This window comes from Notamacropus eugenii, chromosome 2 (assembly GCF_028372415.1).
Source record: "Notamacropus eugenii isolate mMacEug1 chromosome 2, mMacEug1.pri_v2, whole genome shotgun sequence".
In the NCBI taxonomy this organism is placed as follows: Eukaryota; Metazoa; Chordata; class Mammalia; order Diprotodontia; family Macropodidae; genus Notamacropus; species Notamacropus eugenii.
This window is the reverse complement of record NC_092873.1, coordinates 314,719,545-314,741,372: the sequence shown is the minus strand read 5'-3', so window position 1 is coordinate 314,741,372 and position 21,828 is coordinate 314,719,545. Positions and strand designations below refer to the sequence as shown.

Here is a 21,828-nt window from a genome sequence, read left to right as displayed (position 1 = left end):
TGCAAGGATTCAAGATCTAACAGAATAAGGGTGGATCCTGCAACCTTTATGTGGAGCTCCCCTACAGTCATTGTGGGGGAGCCTTGGTGCCGCAGAAGTTCCTGACTTTCCATAACCTTGAGAAAGATCCTATATTCAGATTTCCAATGCTGTGGTTTATTATAATAGTGACAAATACCAGATTTGTGGTCTCTTGCACCTTAGGGGTGGGGTAGGGATTGGAATGGAAGCTGTTCAAAGCTCCTTTTTTGCTTTAAGGTCCTCCTCAGCCTGTGTTTCTAGTATTTTGGCAAGCTGGGATGCCAGCTCAGCTATAATCTTCAGGAACTTCTTAAGAGAATGGGGCGAGGGAAGGAGGAAGCAAGAAATAGTGTGGAGGAGGAGCAGAGGTTGGAGGAGAAAGACAGCATGGGGTTGTTGGAAAGAGGGAAGAATGGCGTAGAGGGAATTAACAAGTATTGGGGCTGGTGATGAAGCTGCTTTGTGAGCCTTAAGGGAAGAGTCTCCTGCCTTTTGTTCTACTTCAGCCATTTCAGCAAGCCCAAGATAAAAAACATTCCCACTTCTGGATAGATGTTTTGTTGGCCTTTCAACTTCATTTGGTTTTAAAATATAGTAACTTTGACCAGTCCAAAAGATCCTTGTCGTGATCAACCTAATTTAGGGCTACATTTAGTTAACTGACACTAGTGCTAGCAATACTTGCGCTAATTTTTCCTAAGATCAATCCATACAGGGGATCTATATAGAGGACTTGACCCTGCCTCCTGAACTTTCTTTAAAGGGAAAATTCAGACTTCAACCAAACTAGTGGGAATCCTTTGGAAGGTGGAAATAGAAGGACTTACCCAACACCATCAAGGTTAAGACTCCAGTAAAAATGAATCTTGAGGCACCTGAGTCTTTGGCATTGGCAAGGTGGGGAGTTGTTCTCTCCTCGTCAATCAGTTCCATCCAAGTCACAGCACCATAACTGAGGACCTGAAAGTTTGGTCAATGAGGCAAATAGGCTTGGTGATATGTAAATTCATATTGCTTATTCCCTTAAAGAGAGCAAATATGTGATTTTGGAGCCTGAAGGAAACTGTCTGATACAAGGATGATCAGGCTTAAATATGTTTTAGGACAATCCAAGGATATCTGTGTTCCTCAGATTTATGGTCTCTCTATGTGTTTAACTATACCATAAGAAAGGAATTTTCATAGTTGAATAAGTTGTAAGTACAATAAGATAAGAAAGTTGACAAAGGTCAATTGAAATTATGACTTCAGATATCTGTGTTTTCTTTATCATTAATATGGGGGCAGGTAAGTGGTGCAGTGGATAGAGCACCAGTGCAGGAGTGAGGAGGACCTGAGTTCAAGTCTCACCCCAGAGTGAGACTTGACACTCGACACTTAACACTCACTAGCTATGTGACCTTGGGCAAGTCACTTAACCTCAGTTTCCTCATCCTGGGTCATCTTCAGTCATCCTGATAAATATCTGGTCACTGGACTCAGATGGCTCTGGAGGAGAAGTGAGGCTGATGACCTGCACAGCCCTCCCTCACTCAAAACAAAGTCATTATTTCTCTGATGGCATGTTTTTCTTCAACAACGAAGGACAAACACATCATTAATATGCCATAACATAGTATATGTCCACAAAATATTAAGATATGAAAAAAGTCCCATTATTCCAGATAGTATTTCAGATTAAAGGTCTCATAAATAATGCTAAGTCAGCCCCATCTGTCTTTGTTGACATAGGAAGAGATATTCTCTGACTTTATTTCAGAGAACAAAGAGGCTGTTAGGTCCATGCTCTTCTTCTGATTGATAAATTCAGGCTCTGGTCCTTACTAAAGTTCAAAAATGGTATTAAATTATCATCAATGTCCATTACTTAGAGGATGAAGTGATCATATACATGAACTGGAAGGAACTTAAGAATACATCTGGTCTAACCTTCATATTTTACAGAGGAAGAAATGGAAGCCCAAAGAGATTGTGATTTATCCAAAATCACCCTTTCTTCAAGACCTAACTCAAAACTAAGTTCTACCCAAAATATTTCTCCAGATTAATCACTTCCTTCTCTTTCTCTTCCAAATTTTCACCATTCCTTTACTTTTCATTGCATATGCATTCCATTTTCCATGTATTTATATAGCGACTTTGTAAATAACAAGAATTTCATATGCATAATTCATCTCTGTGTCAAACCATAAACCCTTTCAGTTTGAGGATAGAGGCTGTTCTTGCCTTTCTTTATATCCCAGTATTTAGCACAGTGCCTTAAACATGGTAAGTGCTTAATAAATATTTGTTGGCTTCAGAGACAAAAAAATGTATCTTCAAATTCTTTTCTATTTTCCCCTAGTAATACTATAATTTTCAACATACCATAGGCACCTAATTAATGTGTCAGGCATTGTGCTAAGTGTAGGGGATACAAATCTAAATAAAAACAAAAGTAGCCTCTGCTCTCAAAGAAATCACAATCCAATGGGGGAAAATAACTCACAAAAAGAAACTGAAAAGTAGAGGGGTTGTGGAAGGGAGAGAAGGTATCTGATGCAAAGGCATGATGGAACTCTAAAAAGCAGTATAACTAGTAGAAAATGAAGAAAAAATTCTAAATAGAGGCCCTTGAGCCCATGGTCCTGCCCTCCAGTCAAAGGGTCCAATCAGTGGGGCAGAAGGTACAAATGATATGTGGTGAATTCCTTTTTGTGGCATAATGAGTATTCCCAATGATGAATTTCCTAGGGAAGGAAGGCACGATGGAAAGATCCAAAGTATAAAAACAGTGTACATAATGCCAACCTTACTCCAACCCTCCTTAAGAATGGAATTTGATAGAATGGTTCAAGTGATGACAGTAAGACTGAATATAAGGAATAAAACCTTGAATATTTATAAGAACCCAGGTGTATGATATCTCTGAGGAAATATAGATACAGTACTACATATTACAAATATACACTATCATTCAATTTTGTAGATCCTTTTAATGAACCAGGAAATCAGTGCTGTTGAATTGGACTTCCTTCTTCGGTACCCAGCACAGTCCGGTGTCCTTAGTCCTGTGGATTTCCTCTCTCACCAATCCTGGGGTGGTATCAAGGTTAGTATTATTCATTTTAAAAATGAAAATTCTCTCTAAATGCTTTGCTACTATTGATCATCATGGCTTGAAAAGATAAGGGAGGGAGCTGTATCCTGCCCACTCACTACATTCAACCCCAAGGCTAAATTTGTCGCTCAATGCCTTTAGTGCCATAAGAGATACCCTCTTTTGGCAGTCTGTGTTATAGTAGCTCTTTGTTTTTATTGGATGCCTATCAGCAGCCTCAGAATGGAAGAATGAGTGGTGAAATCCTCAAAGTCATTCCTCCAACTTGCTACCCCTTAGATAATTGATTTTCTTAAGGTAATAACAATATCCATCATCTAAGGTCAATCCACCTGCCTTGTTTTGTTTGTAAGAGGGTATTACCCTACTTCTGCAAGTGACTGGCAAAGAATGATCTAACACATCCAAAGATTTTTTTCTTGCTTACTCTGCTATGCTCATGCTAATCATCTTACTTTTATGGTCTCTCCTGCTGAAATTTTAGTGTGGAGAAGCAATGATATTAGCCTGCATCTGGATCCCAGCTTATTACTAGGCTCAATGTAAAAGTGGAGAGAAAAACAGAATTTGGACCTAGCAAGCTCCATTTAACTGTTTTTCTGTGATATCTGAATAGCACCTTTTTTTTCCTTCTGGATATTACCACCTACTGACTGTATTCCCCATGGACTCTCCCTAACTTCCTATATTCAATCAATAATAGGTAACATCAACAGCATTTATAAATACTTTTTAAAATATTTTCTCATTTTGTCCTCATAAAAACTCTGGGTTTTTGAAGCATTTTATAGATAGTAATAATAACAATGTCTAAAATTTATATAGAACTTACTGTGTTCCAGGCACTGTGATAAGCTCTTTACAAGCTCATTTGATCCTCACAACCCTACAAAATAAATTCTATTCTCATATTCATTTTGCAGATGAAGAAGCCGAGTTAGACAGAGGTTAAGGATCACACAGGGTCACACAACCATTAAGCGTCTTAGGCCATCAGATTTGAACTTGTCTTCCTGACTCCAAGTATAACATGTTATCTGCTGTATTACCTAGCTACCAGCTACCAAGTCCTGTAAATTCTACTTCCATAACCTCTCTCACACCTGCCCTCTCTTTTCTATTCCTATATAGCCTAGGAATACTATTAAACACTAGTTCAGAGCCCCTTTTATCACTCTCTTGCAGTATTGCAATAGGTTTCTAACCTGTTTTCCCCCTCTCTGATTTCCCATTCATAGTTCATATTGTGCCCAGATTAATCTTCCTTATGTACAGATATGATTACATCACTCTATTGCTTTAAAAACCTCAATAGCTCCTTACTTTCTACCAAATAAAATCCCAGATCCCTGACTTGGCATTCATATTCTTCTACTGTTGGGTACCACCTAACATTTCTAATCTTCCTTATGTATTCTTTATTTCAACCCACCTAGACTAATTGTCAGCCCCCTATACTCACTCCAGTGCTTCTTGTCTTGACTTAACTAGGCTTGAATTGAAATAAGCCTAGCTTTGGTTAGAACTAGGAGTTCTAAGTAAGCAGAATGAGAGATGGGGTGTTTAGTACATGGAACAGCAAGTAGGTTACAGTTTAGATTACAACAAAGAGGTAGAAATGTGCCATCAGTCAGGATATGTAGATACACTGGATATATAATCTGGATCCAGATTGTGAAAGGATTTACATGCAAAAAAAGAAAATTATATTTTATCCTAGAGGGAATAGGAAATCACTGTTCTTGAGCAGGATAGACATATGGCCAGACCTTTGTGTTAGAGATACAAATTTGATACATGTATAGAGAATGCAATGATCAGTCTACTGTAATTGCTTAGGCAAAAAAGGATGAGTGCCTGACCTCAGTGATTGTAGTATAAAAGAGGGAATAGATTCAAGAGATAATAAGAAAATGGAGTTTTAAAATCTTAGCCACATATGACTCCTAGGTTATGACATGGGTAACAGGAATGAATGAATGAATGAATAAGAATGTTTATGTACTCACTACATAAAAAGCAGTATGAAGAAAGTTACAAATAGGAAAGCAAAATAGTCTTTACTCTCCAGAGCTCCCATTATAAAAAAGGGAGGAAAAAAAAAAAATATATATATATATATGTATGTGTGTATGTATGTATAAATATGGTTTAATGGAAAGATGCCAATGGTCCTTTGGGTACAATAGTGGTATTTCATTAACAAAAACTATATCTCTTTCTGAAGGTTGAATATTAACAATGCCAAAACCTTGACAGTAAGAACTTTCTTTTCTGGGTCTTCAGCCATGGAGGCCAGGATGTAAGCAAAGTTAGTGGAACGTTTGAGAAGCAGAGAAGGAGCATTGCTATTCCTGTGGCTCTTACATTTACATGCCAATTGGTAGCAGGATGGTTGGAGACGAGTGTTGGTGTTATCAAGGATAGCAGGTCCCTTATCCACAAGAACTATTTCCCTCAGCTAGATTGCTATACCTGAGTCACTTGGGCTTGGGGTCCTGGGCTTAATCCATCCTTCTTGTATAATTTCATAGTCTGGGGAAAGCATGGGCTTTAGCAATAAAAGATCATTGGTAACCTTACAGTCAGTGGTTTCAGTGGAATAGTGGGTGTGAGAGCCAAATATCAAGGATTGAGAAGTGAGTGGGAGGTAAGAAAATGTAGGTGGTGAGTAACTTCTCTAGGAATTTGACTGTGAAGGAGAGTAGAGAAAATGGATGGTAGCTGAGGGATGACTTCAAGCTCCTGGCTCTCTATGCTCTGTGCCATGGTGCCTCACAATCGAATATCATGGAGATTTTAATTCACAGTATCAAAGTCTTTACTATGTCACCATTAAAATCAGTTTAGCAGCTTTATATTAAGTGCCTATCATGAGTCAAGCAGTCTGATAGATACTCATTGAGCATCCCCAAAAAAAAAGATATCAACTTTCCCTAATGGAGGTTTTGGTCCAGGGGGGAGAAAGAGGGAAGATATTAAAAAAAATACCTACAATGCAAAATAAAATATGATACTCACATAGGAGTTTTACAAATAAAATGTTCAAGGACATCTGAAGAGTATGCTAGCACTTCTTTTTTTATCCAAACAAATAAAGTTAAAACTGAAAAGATACAAATAATAAAAAATAAAAATATTAGTCCATAATGAAACTAGATTACATGTGCTTTCTAGAAGAAATATATCTCAGGTTAAGAAAAAGAATAATTGGTGTGGTGGAGCCAAATTGGTAAAGACAGGGGCTCCCCTGTATTCTCCCCCAAAACTCTACAAATATCTTTTTTAAAATGACTCTAAACAAATACTAAAGTAGCAGAACCCACAAAAATAAAGTTCCAGCACAAGGCAACTTGGAAGTTTGATGGGAAATGTCTGTCAGATGAGAGAAGAACACAGTCCAGAACAGGCAATACCAGCACAGACAGGGCCCCAGCAACCCCAGAGCAGGCCTCAGGGCAACTGAATCACTGGCAGCAGTGGCAGTTTCCAGATCTCTCAGCCCACAGATGCCCAAGACAACTTAAAAGGTCAGAAGGAAAGGTCTGTTGCACCTGGGTGAGAGTAGAGAGCAGTCCAGCAGCAGTGGCCATGGATGCTTTTGGGGCTCCCAGACCACAGATGGTAAGGGGATCAAACAACTGGTCAGAAGGAGATTACAGGGATCTTTTTGCTAGTACTGAGGCAGTACTTGGTTGCTTTGCCCATACTCAGTGTATTCCTGGGTTATAAGAAAGAACACTGGCATAGTAAAGTTTGTAACCACAGTGGAGGGGGACCCTTCTCATAGTTGCAGAGCAGAAAAGAGTGGTCACTCACAGACTAGAGCACAGACTGGGAGAGTAGTACTAAACACCTCTCCTTTGATCATACCACCTTGGAAAAACTAAAAATTTACAAGTCCCTCCAAGTATCTCTGAAAATAGCTGCACAAAACCCCTGAAGTTTGGAACAATATATCCTCCTCCCTGCAAACAGAGCCCTACTTTGAAAAAGACTTAAAAGTTAGGTAATAGGCTAGAGAAATAAACAAAAAAAAAAAAAAACAACTCTGACTAAAGAAAGTTACTATGGTGACAAGGAAGATCAAGACACATACTCAGAAGAAGACAACAAAGTCAAAGCTCCTATATACAGAGCCTCTAAGAAAAACATGAATTGGTTTTAGGCCATGGAAGAGCTCAAAAAGAATTGTAAAAATCAAGTAAGAGAAGTAGAGAAAAAATTGGGAAAAGAAATGAGAGTGATGCAAGAAAATCATGAAAAATGAGTCAAGAGTTTGGTGAAGGAGACACAAAAACATACTAAGAAAATAACACCTTAAAAAACAGACTAGGTCAAATGGCCAAAAAAAAGAAAAAAAGAAAAAAACAAAAAAGAAGGTCCAAAAAGCCAGTGAGGAGAAGAAGGCCTTAAAAAACAGAATTGGCCAAATGAAAATGGTGGTCCTAAAGCTCACTGAAGAAAATAATTCCTTAAAAATTAGAATGGAGCAAATGGAAGCTAATGACTTCATGAGAAATCAGGAAATAATCAAACAAAGCCAAAAGAATGAAAAAATAGAAGACAATATCTCAATGGAAAAACTGCTGGTCTGGGAAATAGATCCAGGACAGATAGTTTAAAACTTATTGGACTACCTGAAAGCCATGATCAAAAAAAGAGCCTAGACATCATTATTCAAGAAATTATCAAGGAAAACTTCCCTGATATTCTAGAACCAAAAGGTAAAATAGAAATTGTAAGAATCCACCAATCACCTCCTGAAAGAGATCCTAAAATGAAAATGACCAGGAATATCATATATCATACCAAATCCCTGAGTTCCCAGGTCAAGGAGAAAATATTGTAAGCACCCAGAAAGAAACAATTCAAGTCTCATGAAGCCACAGTCAGGATAACACAAGATTTAGTAGTTACTATATAAAGAATTGGAGGACTTGGAATATGATATTCCAGAGGGCAAAGAAACTAGGATTACAACCAAAAATTACCTATGCAGCAAAACTGAGTATGCTCCTTCAGGAGAAAATAAATGGACATTCAATGAGATAGAGTACTTTCAAGCATTCTTGATGAAAAGACCAGAACTATATAGAAAATTTGACTTTCAAACACAAAATTCAAGAGAACATAAAAGGGTAAACAGAAAAGAGACTTCTAAATTTAAACTGTTTACATTAACTACAGGGGAAGATGATATTTGTAACTCAAGACTTTTCTCATTATTAGGGTAGTTTGAAGGAATATATATAGACAGAGGGCACAGATGTGAATTGAATATGAAGGGATGATATTTAAAAAATAAAATTAAGGTGTGAGAGAGGAATTTACTGGGAGAAAAACCAAGGGACAGGTAGAAGCAGGTAAATTATAGCTTTTACAGTGAAGGGGAAGAGGAGGAAAGTATAAGGAATGAGTAAAAGTTACTGTCATCAGAATTACCTCAAAGAGGGAATAACATATACACATAATTCGGTACAGAAATCTATCTTACCATACAGGAAAGAAAGAGGTGAAGGGGATGAGAGAAGATTGAGGGGGGGAATGATAAAAAGGAGGACAGATTAGGGGAGCAGGTAGTCTAAAGCAAAACACTTTTGAGGAGGGACAGGATGAAAGGAGAGTGAAAATAAAATAAACGAGGTTGAAGGTATAGGACAGTAAAAAATAACTGTGAAAAAAATTTTGAAGCAAGTTTCTCTGAAAAAGGCTTCATCTTAGAAACAGAGAGAACTGAATCAAATTTGTAAAAATAAGAGCCATTCTCCAATTGATAAATGATCAAAAGATATGATCTTTTTTAGATGAAGTAATCAAAGCTATCTATAGCTATATTTTAAAAAAAGTACTCTAACTCACTATTGACTGGAGAAATGCAAATTGAAACAATTCTGAGGTACTACCTCATACCTATTGGATTGGCTAATAGGACAGGAAAGATAAGTGCCAACTGTTAGAGGGCATGTGGGAAAAAATGAGGCATTAATGCACTGTTGGTGGAGTACTAAACTGATTCAACTATCCTGAAGAGCAATTTGGACCTATGCCCAAAGGACTATAAAAACCATGCATATTCTTTGACCTAGCAATACCACTACTAGGTCTATATCACAAAAGAAATAAAAAACAGAAAGGAAAATGTACAAAAAATGTACAAAAATATTTGTAGCAGCTCTTTTCAAGGGGCAAAGAATTAGAAATTGATGGGATGATCATCATCAATTGGGGAATGGCTGAACAACTTGTAGTATGTGATTATGATGGAATACTATTGTACTATAAGAAATGATGAACAGGATCATCTCAGAAAAACCTGGAAAGACTTACATGGGCTGATGCAAAGTGAAATGTGCTGTGTACAAAGGAACAGCAATATTGTAAGACGATCAACTATGAAGCTACTTTAAGAAATATAACAATCCAAGAAAATTCTGAAGGACTTCTGATGAAAAATGCTATCCACCTCCAAAGAAATAACTGATGGTATTTGAAAGCAGATTGAAGCATACTTTTTAAAATTTTATTTTGAGGGAGTTTTTGTCCATTTTCTTTTACAACATGCCTATTATGGATATGTTTTACATGACTGCACATGTATAACCTATATCAAATTGCTTGCCTTATCAATAAGGGGTGAGGGGAAGAAAGAAGGGAGAGAATTTGAAACTCAAAGTTTTAAAAGGGGAATGTTAAAAATTGGTTTTACACTTAACTATGGGAAAATAAAATAATAAATAAAAAAAGAGAGAATGATGAAACGCCCTCTTTTAAGGTTTGTCAGAGTTCCATTAAATACTCTGTCAGTATGTGTGTAAGGTTTACTCTGTGTGTGTGGGTGGGTGGGTGTGTGTGTAAAGGGGCTGTTGTATAGTTCATTGGTAAATCTAATCTGTTATGCATCACTTTATTAGTCTTTGAGCAGCTCCAGTTACTATGGACACCAATTTATCACAATTGTCTTTTGCACATAATCTGATAGAATTAGCTTATTTAGTCATGGTTTCCATTTAGTTTAGTAGAAGACTGACATCCTCCCTCTTCCCCTTGGGTGATTAAATGTGAGGTTCAGAATAGAACTCCAATAAAATATGATTTTTAAGCTGCCATTTATGTAATACTTCAGTGATTGCAAAGCACTTTGTACATGTTTTCTCATTGGATCCTGTGAGGTAGACGCTGTTCTACAGATGAAGAAAGTTAGGGAGAGGTTTAATGACTTCACTAAATTCACACAAATAGAAAGTGACTAAGCAGAATTCAAACTCGGGTCTTCCTGACTCCAAGTACAATATTCTATTATTGCAACATATACCTGCTTCAAACTGAGGTGGACTTCAGTGTGATTTTCCACATTTGATAGTAACCCTGTGGATGGAAGGTATGTTCGCTGTACTGAGAGATTCATGGAATCAGCAGCTGAAAAAGACTAAGCAAAAAGATGTGAATTCAGGAAGATGACAATGTTTTGCCACATGCATCAAAATTGTTGTAGCCATCTCAACTTTCCATAAAATTATAAACTGTCAGAGCTAAAAGGGACCATCAAGGAAATCAACTTTAGTCCTCTCATTTTGCAAAACAGCCTCACTGAGGTTGTGACTTCCATAAGATCACATAATTACTACACAATTAATACACAATCACCACATGGCACAGCTAGGAACTGGATCTAGGTGTCTTGACTTTACTCTCTCTCTCTCTCTCTCTTTCTCTCTCTCTCTTTTTCTCTACACACACACACACATACACACATACACACACACACACACACTCCCCTACTGTATCATATTTCCTTCCTTGGACATTTGATAATCATGGTTCTTCCTACTAGTTGCCTGCTTAGGAAAACTTGGTATTTGGGGGATGGAATTAGAAAATTTCCTCCACTACCCCATCCCAATCCAAAGACATGTATTACATGAATTAACAGGAATTGTCTTCTGAGAGTCAGAGTTAGTGAATTCCAGTTTGTCTACTTTTACCTTTCGATGTCTTACTTTTCCTCAAAATGATACGTCTCTCATCTCTGTGTTTTTATACTAGCTGTCCCTCATTTCCTCCTTATGCCCTTGCAATTCCTAGATTTTTTTCAAAATTCAGCTTAAGCATATCCTCCTCCATGAAGTCTTTCTTGATTCACTCCTCCCCCGAATGTTTTTACTTTCCCCCTTCCCTTCCAAAATATTAGCTTGTGTAGTATATAGTCTGTATATGTGCATGTTCTCTATCCCTATAACATGTCAGCAAATAAATATTTATTAAGCACATACTATGTATGTACCAGACACTATATTATAAGCACTGGGGATGCAAAAAGAGGCATATGACAGTGCCTGCCCTCAAGGAATTCACAGTCTAATGAGGGAGACAACAAGCAAGCAAGTATGTACAAACAAGCTATATACAGTATAAATAGAATATAATTTTGAAGGGGGAAGCATCAGAACTAAGAGGGTTTGGGAAAGGCTTCCTCTAAAATTTGCAATTTTCATGGTACTTATAGGAAGCCAGAAGGTGGAGCTGAAGAAGAGAACATTCCAGGCATGGGGGACAGCCAGAGAAAAATAATTGGAGCCAAGAGAGGTAGTGTCCTGTTCAAGGAACAGCCAGGAAGTCATTGCCATTAGATCAAAGAAGAGGGAGTAGGTATAAGAAGTCAAGAAAGGTAGGAGAGGATTGGGGTTTTGAATGCCAAACAGAAGATAAAACATTTTATCCTGGCAGTAATAGGGAAATAATGGAGTTTTTTGAATATCAGGTAGGGGGGTGACGTGATCATCCTACACTTTCAAAAAATCTCTTTAGTGACTTAATGGATTGAAGTGGAGAAAGAATTGAGGTGGACAGTGTGAGGTGATGAGGGCTTGTACCAGAGTGGTGACAATGTCAGAGGAGAGAGGGGACCTATTCCACAGATGTTGTAAAGGTGAAATTGGCAGGCTTGGCAACAGATTGGATATGGGAGATGAAAGATAGTGAGAAATCCAGAATGACTCCCAGGTTGCAAGCCTAAGGGACTGTGATGATTCTCTTGTCTTCCACAATAATAGAGAATGGAAGAAGAGGCTAGGAATTGGAAAGGAAATAATGATTTCAGTTTTAAATATGTTGAGTTTATGATATATCCTGGGCATCCAGTTCAAGATGACTGAAAGGCATTTGGAGAGATGAGATTGGAGGTCAGTAGCAAGATTTGGGCAGGAAAGATAGATTTGAGAATCATCAGCATAGAGATAGTCATTAAATTCATGTGAGCTGATAAGATCACCAAGTGAAGTAGCATAGAGGGAGAAGAGAAGAGGTCTTTGGATAGAATCCTCAGGGACGTTTATGTAAGAAGGCATGATCTGCAAGAATATCCACCAGGGGAGACTGAGAAGTAGGGGTTAGCAGGAGAACCTGGAAAGACTGTTGTCTCATGTGGCAGGTGAAAGATTGAGGAAACAAAGGTTCAAATTTCTGAGCATAATGACTTATTGGGCAATGCATGGCAAACACCCAACAAATCTGGAACTCATCTTTAGCACTGAACTGCAAAGACAGGGATAGACAAATTTTTAAACATCAAAAACAATTAATCCAATAAGACCATTTAATTAAAAGGAAACAGTTATTCAGGATACATTAGGTAATCTGATTTCTAATTGGAGGAAAAATTAAGGACCTTCCAAATTGTGAGGGAGAGAGTGAAAAGGTTCACTTCCCTGAAATCAGAAAAAAAAGGTAATATGAAATGAAAAAGAGGGAAGAAGAGAGTTCACAGAAAATGGCTTTAATTTTTCTGTAAAATATGAAGCAACATTTTCACCTGAGAGAGTAGAAGGAAGGGGAGCCATGGGAAGTTTGAAGAGGAGTGAAAAGGTTTAGAAGAGTCATTGTGAAAAGTGGTGCAGTGGATTAATAAGATGGTATAGTAGAATTGCCAAGGAGCAGTGACAGAGCTCAAATGAGGCTATACAACATAGATTTGCAATGGACTCAATCAGAATGATTGTATGCTCGTCTTCATCTTTGTTTAGCGGCAGGCCGTTAGGAAAGAAAGGTAGTAAAGGTGGGAGTGATCCAAGACTGCAACTTGGCAGGGTGCAACATAATGTAAACTCCTTAAGATCAGGGATGGTTTCATTTTAGTCATTGTATCCCCAGTGTAGTTACCTAGCGTAGTAAACAAATGATTGTTCATTGATTGATTGCTCACATTGTGATTAAAAGAGGATGGATCATGAAACTCCATTACTAAGATGTAAATTAAGATATAAGAAAATAAGTTAGAAGAGTTGCTTTTAGTCATCAGAGCAGTATGTGTTTGCTATGTACTATTTATAGCTATAATGATATTTCTCTTTGAGTACTAGTCACTTTGAATGAAAAACTGATGAAGCAGAATAGGAACAGAATGAATACTGAACTAATTGTGAAGATAACCTGGGATCTATTCCTAAGTGTTTTGTACCCAAATTATCTACCATGGTTACTCTTGTAAATCTTTCAGCATTGGCTATAATGTTTGTTCAGCAAATTGTACCCAAATAAATTCTCTCTCTCTCTCTCTCTCTCTCTCTCTCTCTCTCTCTCTCTCTCTCTCTCTCTCTCTCTCTCTCTCTCTCACACACACACACACACACACACACACACACACACACACACCTACACACAAATACTTCAGGAAATTTCATGTCCAACCAAAACATAATCTATGAAATAACTTCTTTGTATGGGGAATTTTAACTTTATTACCAAACCTTAAGCAACACTTACACATCAAGAGTACATCGAAAGGAGAGGAAAAAGAGATTATACTTTTCAGGAATGTTTGGATTCCTAGTCCTAGAAAAGCTCCTAAAAGCACCGAGTCTAAAGGTGGCCAAAAGACAAAAGACAGAGGGACCTGGAAGTTTCCAATTCTAATAGCTGTTCCCAACCAAAAGAAGTTCCCCTGCCCCAGTTATAATTTTAATCTCACTAATTTTCAATTTGAAAAGGGTCAAGACATGTGAGCCATACCTGTTATATCTGGGTCAAGATGGGGACAAATCAAAAGTAGGAGAGGAAAATATAGAATTTGAATTGTATCCTGTGAGTAATGGGAAACTATCTGAGATGTTTGAGCTGTGGAGTAACACAATAAAATCAATGCCATAGAAAGATTAATTTGGTAGAATGATGCAGGATGTATTAGAAAAGAGAAAATTGGGGTCAGAAAGATCACTTAAGAAAAAAATGTAGTAGTCTAGGGACTAGACTACAGTGTTGACATTAGGAATAGAGAGAAAAGGACCGATGTGAGAGACATTGTGAAGGAAAAATTCAATAAATTAACAAGCATTTGTTAAATGCCTACCATGTGTTAAGCACTGTTGTGGGCACTTAGGGATACAAGTAAAATTTGTTGCAATTTTTTTATTCAATCTTATTTTATTGTCAGTTCTAAATTCTTCCCCTTCTCTATTTCGTAACCAGTACCAAAATGCTTTGATTCCTACTGCTTTGTAAAATAGTTTGAGATGTGGTAGTGGTAGGTCCCTATCCCACTTTTCAAATTAATTTCTTTAATATTCTAGACATTTTATTCCTCCAAATGAATTTTGATGTTATTTTTCCTCAGTCTATGAAGTAACCTGAGTAGTTTGATGGACATGACACTGAATAAGTAAATTAATTTAGGTAGTGTTGTCGTTTTTATTATATCGGCTCAGTCTACTCATGAGCAATAGTATTGATCTAATTATTTTTATCTTTCTTTATTTGTCTAAAGAGTGTTTTATAGTTGAGTCCCAATGTGTATCTTGTCAGATAGACTCCCAAGTATATAGTATGCATAGTTTTTTGGGTTTTTTTATGGAATTTCTCTGTCTCTTCCTGTTGTATTTTGTTGTCAATGTGAAGAAGTGTAGTTTGTGCAGGTTTATTTTATATCCTGCAATTTTGCTGTAATTGTTTCAATCACTTATTCATTTGACTCTTTAAGGTGCTTTAAGAAAACCATGATAACACCTGCAAAAAGCAAAAATTGTGTTTCCTATTTGCCTATTATTTTATTTATTACTTAAATATCTTTCTCTTATCTAATTGCTTTCACTAGCTTTTCTAGTACAATATTGAATGATAATGGTGATAACAGACATCCGTGCTTCACTCTTAATCTTATTGGAAAGACTTTTAGCTTATCCCCATTACAGATAATGTTTGTTCTTGGTTTTGTATAGGTCTTCTTATCATTTTAAGAAAAACTCCATTTAGTCCTATATTTTCTAGTGTTATTTTTTTAAAACAGGAATTGGGTGTTGTATTTTGTCAAAAACTTTTTCTATATCAATTGAGCTAATTACACGATTTTTGTTGTTTTTAATATGACTAATTATGTTTATAGTTCTTCTAATATTGACCAGCCCTGAATTCCTGGAATAAATTCAGTCAGGTGTATGATCTTTGTGATATAGTACTACAGTCTCCTTCCTAATATATTATTTAAAATTTTTGCATTGATATTCATTAGAGAAATTGTTTCATAGGGTTTTTATCCTTCTGTTTTGACTCTCCATGATTTATGTATCAAGATCATAGTTGTGTCATTGAAAGAATTTGGTAGGATCCCTTCCTTACCAATTGTTTTCAAAGTTTATATTATCATTAGTTACTATTTAAAAGTTTGGTAGAATTCTCTTGTAAATCCACCTGTTTCTGGAGTTTTTTCTCTAGGAGATCATTTATGGCTTATAAAATTTTGTTTTCTAAGATAAGGTTATTTAACTATTTTCTTTCCTATTCAGAACAATTTATATTTTTGTAAATATTCATACATTTCATTTAAATTATCAAGGTCTTTTGGTATATGGTTAAAAATAAAATAGCTCCTAACAATTGCATGTATTTCTTCTTCTTTGGCTATGAATTCACCTTTTTTATTTTTGATCCTGGTAATTGGTTTTCTTCTTTTTTAGAAAAAATTAAGTTAGTTAATGGTTTTTCTATTTTATTGGTTTTTTCAAAAAGCAATTTGTTTACTAATTAGCTTAATAATTATAAGTTTTATTAGTTGGTTCAATTTTTTAACTTTTAATTTTGTTAGTATATCCTTTGATTTTGAGGATTTCTATTTTGGTGTTTAGTTAAAGGTATTTAATTTGTTGGTTCTCTAAGGTTTTTTTAGTTGAATGTCTAGTTTGTTGACTTGTTCTATCTCTTTTTATTGACGAAAGCATTTAAATGTATAAAGTTTCCCCTCAGTACTGCTTTGGCCTCATCTCACAAACTTTTGTATATTGTCTCATTGTTGACATCATCTTATCAAAATTATTGATTATTTCTATGATTTGTTCTTTGAGCCACCCAATCTTTAGAACTAAGGCATTTAGTTTTCAATTGACTTTTAACTTTTATTCCAAAGGCTCTTTAGTAAATGTAGTTTTGTTGCATTATAGTTGGCAAATGATGTTTTTAATATTTCTGTTTTTCTACTTTTGTTTGCGAAATTTATACCCTAATGCATGGTCAGTTTTTGCAAAGGTGCCATATACAGCTGAGAGATAGAAATATTCCTTTCAATTCTCATTTAGTATTCTTCAGAGGATTATCATATCTGACTTTTCTAAAATTCTATTCATTTTATTTTCCAAAATCTATTCTTAACATCTTTTGGGTTTTATTGTTATTGTTGTTGTTAGATTTAGCTAAGTCTGAGATGAGTAAATTGAGGTCCCTCCATCATTGTGGTTTTACTATTTATTTCCTTTTATAATAATTTAACTTTTCTATTAAGAATTTAGATGCTATGCCATGGATGCTTATATCTTCAGTATTGATATGAATTCATTGTCTGTGGTACATTTTTGGTAATTAGATGGAGCAGTGGACACAGAAACAGGCCTGTAGTGAGAAAGATTTATCTTCCTGAGTTCAAATCTTGCCTCAGATACTTAATAGCTATGTAACCATGGGCAAGTCACTTAACCTTGTTTGCCTCAGTTTACTCATCTGTCAAATGAACTACAGAAGGAAATGGCAAGCCACTCCAGTATCTTTGTCAATAAAACCCCAAAGAGGGCCACAAAGAGTTGAAGAAGACTGAAACAACTGAACAACAACATGGTATCTTTTAGCAAAATGTCGTTTCTCTATTTCTATTTTAATTAGGTCTGTTTTTTGCATTTTCTTCAAGTGAAATCATTGCTACCCTTGCCTGTTTTTTTTTTTACTTCACCTGAATGATAATACAGTCTGCTCTAGCCTTATGTTTTATTTCTGAGTGTAGCATTTTGTTGCAAGTGTGTTTCTCATAAACAACATTGTTTGATTCTGGTCTCTATTCCATTCTCCTACCCTCCTCCATTTTATGGGTGATTTTGTCCATTCAAATTCACAGTTATGTGGGGGTTTTTTGGAGGAGGGAGTTGCATTTTTTTTATTTGTATTAATTTATTTATTTTAGTCAACATTCATTTCCACAAGATTTTGAGTTCCAAATTTTTGCCCCATCTCTCCCCTCTCCCCCACCCCAAGATGGCGTGCATTCTGATTACCCCTTCCCCCAGTCTGCCCTCCTCTCTATCACCTCCCAGTTCCCTCCTGTCCCCCTACCCCTCACTTTCTTGTAGGGCAAGATAGATTTCTATACTCCATTGCGGTGTATCTTATTGCATGTAAAAGCAATTTTTAATATTTATTTTTAAAACTTTGAATTTCAAATTCTCTCCTTTCTATGCTCCTCATCCACCCTCATTGAGAAGGCAAAGAATTCAATATGGGTTATACTGTGTAGTTATGCAAAACACTTCCATAATTGTCATGTTGTGCTTCCACAATACTCAAATTGTTTCTTTCTGGCTACTTCCAATATTTTCTCCTTGACCTAGGAACTCTGAAATTTGACTACAATATTCCTAGGAGTTTTTCTTTGGGGATCTCTTTCAAGAGGTGATTTCAAGAGGTATTCCTTCCATTTCTATTTTTCCCTCTGGTTCTAGAATATCAGAGTAATTTTCCTTGATAATTTCTTAAAAGATGATGTCTAGGCTCTTTTTTTTGGTCATGACTTTCAAGTAGTCCAATAAGTTTTAAATTATCTCTTCTAGATCTATTTTCCAGGTCAGTTGTTTTTCCAGTGAAATCGCCTTCTATTTTTTCATTCTTTTGGTTCTGTTTTATAATTTCTTGATTTCTCATAGTCATTAGATTCCATTTGCTCCATCCTAATTTGTAAGGAATTGTTTTCTTCAGTGAACTTTTGTACTTCCTTTTCCATTTGGCCAATTCTGCTTTTTAAGGCATTCTTCTCTTCATTGACTTTTTGGACCTCTTTGGCCATTTTGGTTAGTCTATTTTTAAGATATTTTCTTCAGTACTTTGGAGGGGTCTCCTTTAGCAAGTTGTTGACTCATTTTTCATGATTTTATTGCCTCACCAAAAGAATGAAAAAATAGAAGACAATGTAAAATATCTCATCTTGCATCAATTTCATTTCTCTTCCCAGTTTTTCCTCTACTTCTCTTACTTGATTTTCAAAATCCTTTTTGAGCTCTTCCATAGTCTAAGACTTTTTAGCCCACAAATCCCAAAGATAGTATAGAAGGTCAGTGGGAAAACTCTGTCAGACCTGGATGAGAGAGAGGAATGTGATTCAACCCCAACCTCAGAGAGGCAGAGGTGGTGACTGTGGCAACAGCAGCAGAAGCAGCAAAGGCTGTTTCTGGAGCTTCCAGCCCACAGATGGTGTGGGGATCAAGCAGCTAATCAGAGGGGATTGCAGAGATCACTTTGCTGATGCTGAGGCAGGATTCTCTTGCTTTGCCCTGCTTGGGTCTGGGTCACAGTCCTAAGTGGTGGTCCTGGGGCGAGGAGGGGCACTGGTGTGGTGGAACTTGTGGTGCGGTGGAGAGGGAATCCTTCTTACAGTTTCGAGACAAAAAAGAATGTTTGTTGTCACTCAAAGACCAAAGCACAAGCCAGGAAAGGAGTAAACACCTTTCCTGTGCTCATACCACCTTAGAAGAACTGAAAATTTACAGATACCCTAGAAGCATCTCTGAAAACAGCTGCACAAAACCTCTGAAGTTTGAAATAGTACACTGCCCTTCCCCCACTGGAAGTACAGTCCTACCTTGACAAAAGTTAGAAAGTCAAGTACTTGGCTGGGAAAATAAGCAGACAATGTAAAAAAAACAGACTATTGAATTTTACTTTGGTGACAAAGATCAAAACATGCAACCAGAAGAAGAAAACAGAATCAAAGCTCCTGCATCTAAAGCCTCCAAGAAAAATATGAATTGCTTGCAGGCCACAGCTGCCAGTGATTCAGTCCCCTGCATCCTGCTCTGCGTTTGTTGGGGCCTGGTTTGTGCTGGCATGGCCTTTGCTGGACTGAGTTCCTCTCTCAGCCTGGGGTAACAGAACTTTCCTGTTGACCTTCCAGGTTATTTGGGCTACAGACTTATTTAACTCCATTGTTTTGTGGGTTCTGCAGCTCTAGAATTTGTTTAATCATCTTCACACTTGTGGTTTTAACTATGTATTTCTCTCTATTCTATCTCTTATACTACTCCTTTTCTTTCTTTTCCCCTGCCCCCTCTTGAAAAGTCCATTTCTCTTCTGACTAATCTTCCCACTGTACCCTCCTTCTTATTTCCTCCTTTCTCTTAAGACCTTTCCCTTCTATTTCCCTATTAGGTAAGATGTATTTCTGAATCTGGCTGTATGTGTATTTTCCCTTTCTTAAATCAGTTCAGATGAGAGCAAGATTCCTTCCCCTCCTTGTTATATAAACTCCTCTTTGCACACCCCACTTATGTGAGATAAACGTCCCCATTCTTTCTCTTCCTTCCCCCCTTCTCCTAGTGCATTCCCATTTCCTGCTCCTCAACTCTTCTTTTGAGTTCATCCAAATATAATACAATAACTAGAATCTCACCTAGGTCCTCTGTCTAATAGACTCACCCTAAAACTCTTGTTGATGATTAAGTTTGAGGGGTTATGTATTATTTCCCCATACAAGAATGTAAATAGTTTAACCTGGTTTAGTCCTTTATGATTTCTCATTCATGTTTACCTTTACATACTTCTCTTGAGTCCTGTGTTTGAATGTCTGTTTTTCTATTTAGCTCTGATCTTGTCATCAGAAATGTTTGGAAGTCCTCTTTTTCATTAAAGATCAATTTTTTCCTGTAGTATTATACTCAGTATTGTTAATATGTTATTGTTGGTTGTAAACCTACATCCTTTGCATTCGGGAATCTCATATTCCAAGTTCTCTGCTTATTTAGTAGCCATTAAATTTTGCATGATCATGATTGTGACTCCATGAAACTTGAATTCTTTCTTTCTGACTGCTTATAACATTTTTTTCTGACTGCTTATAACATTTTTTCCTTGATTTGGGAACTCTGAATTTTGGTTATAATATTACTGGGAGTTTTCAATTTGAGATTTCTTTCAGAAAAGGTGACTGATAGGTTGTTTCAATATTTAATTTGCCCTCTGTTTTTAAGATATTTGAACGGTTTTGTGATTTTTGGAAATATGATTTCCAAACTTTTTTTTCCCATGGCTTTCAAGATAGTCCAATGATTCCTAAATTATCTCTCCTTAATCTGTTTTCCAAGTCAGTTGTTTTTCCTATGAGATAGGAAGTACATTTCTTACCTATGTTCTCTGAACTTTCCCAGGCTCTTTCATCAATGGAAGAATTCTGTAATCTGGATAGGGACATTGAGGGATCTGCCAAGCGTTGGAAGAAATTTGTGGAGTCAGAATGCCCTGAGAAAGAGAAATTCCCCCAGGAGTGGAAAAACAAATCATCTCTGCAACAACTGTGTGTAATGAGGACAATGAGACCTGACCGCATGACATATGCTATGAGGTAAAGGTCCCAGCTTGGCACAAAGGCTAACCTCTGTGTGTCACAAGAGGGACATCAAGACAACCAAGGGAACACTCAAGAAAAACTAAGTAGGAGCCTCAGAGTCTCCACTTTATTCAAGTCTCAAAACCATCCAAAGGAAGGATTAGGGTTAGAATTTATGAGTATATAGTAGCATAAAGTCTATGCACTGTTAGCTCTCAATACTGTCATTCCTCATAATACTTAATTTTTAGATTCCCTTGCTGTTCCAATTTATTTTCTTAAGACCTGAGAGGAGTAGATGGGACATGTTTGTAATCAGAATATGAAGAGGAAGAGTAGATATTAATCACACTTTGATCAGTGGAGATGAACAAGGAAATAGAGAGTAGTGGAAAACTGGAACAGTGTTGACAGAATGGGTCAGTTTACTCTGAGGTTGTCATGGAACCTATAAGTCAAGTATATGTTCATGTCATATTGACATACTCATTTCTGTCTCTAAAGTTATCAAAGGTGATCATAGCTATAGAGCTAGAAGGGACCTTATAAATTATTTAGTCTGATCTTCTCATTTTACAAATGAAAATGATGTTTATCCAATGGAATGTTATAGAAAATACTTCTGTATTACCAGTTTGATTAACTTCTTTACCCTCTGCTTTCCAGAATATGTACCAAGACAGTTGCTCTATCCAGTCACACTCTGATCACTTCTTTGCAATGCATCATTGAATTAATAGTGAAAATTCAGTCATTCTTCTCTACTTCATCCATTAGTGAAATGTGCTAGAGATACTGGGGCAGGTTTCTTTTTTCCTATGTAATCCCAAAACACCAAACTAGAAGACTTCCTTTCTAAGATCTTGGT

At 36.6% G+C, this 21,828-nt stretch overlaps 1 protein-coding gene across 1 annotated transcript in view; it reads left to right on the top strand.

The window, feature by feature from the left end:
- DNAH9 (dynein axonemal heavy chain 9) overlaps positions 1-21,828 on the top strand; it is a 459,447-nt gene that overhangs the window by 371,567 nt on the left and 66,052 nt on the right. Inside the window, exons 59-60 of the mRNA XM_072645065.1 lie at positions 2,990-3,112; positions 20,782-20,975. Of these exons, the coding sequence (XP_072501166.1) occupies positions 2,990-3,112; positions 20,782-20,975 (317 nt within the window). The remainder of the gene's footprint in view (positions 1-2,989; positions 3,113-20,781; positions 20,976-21,828) is intronic.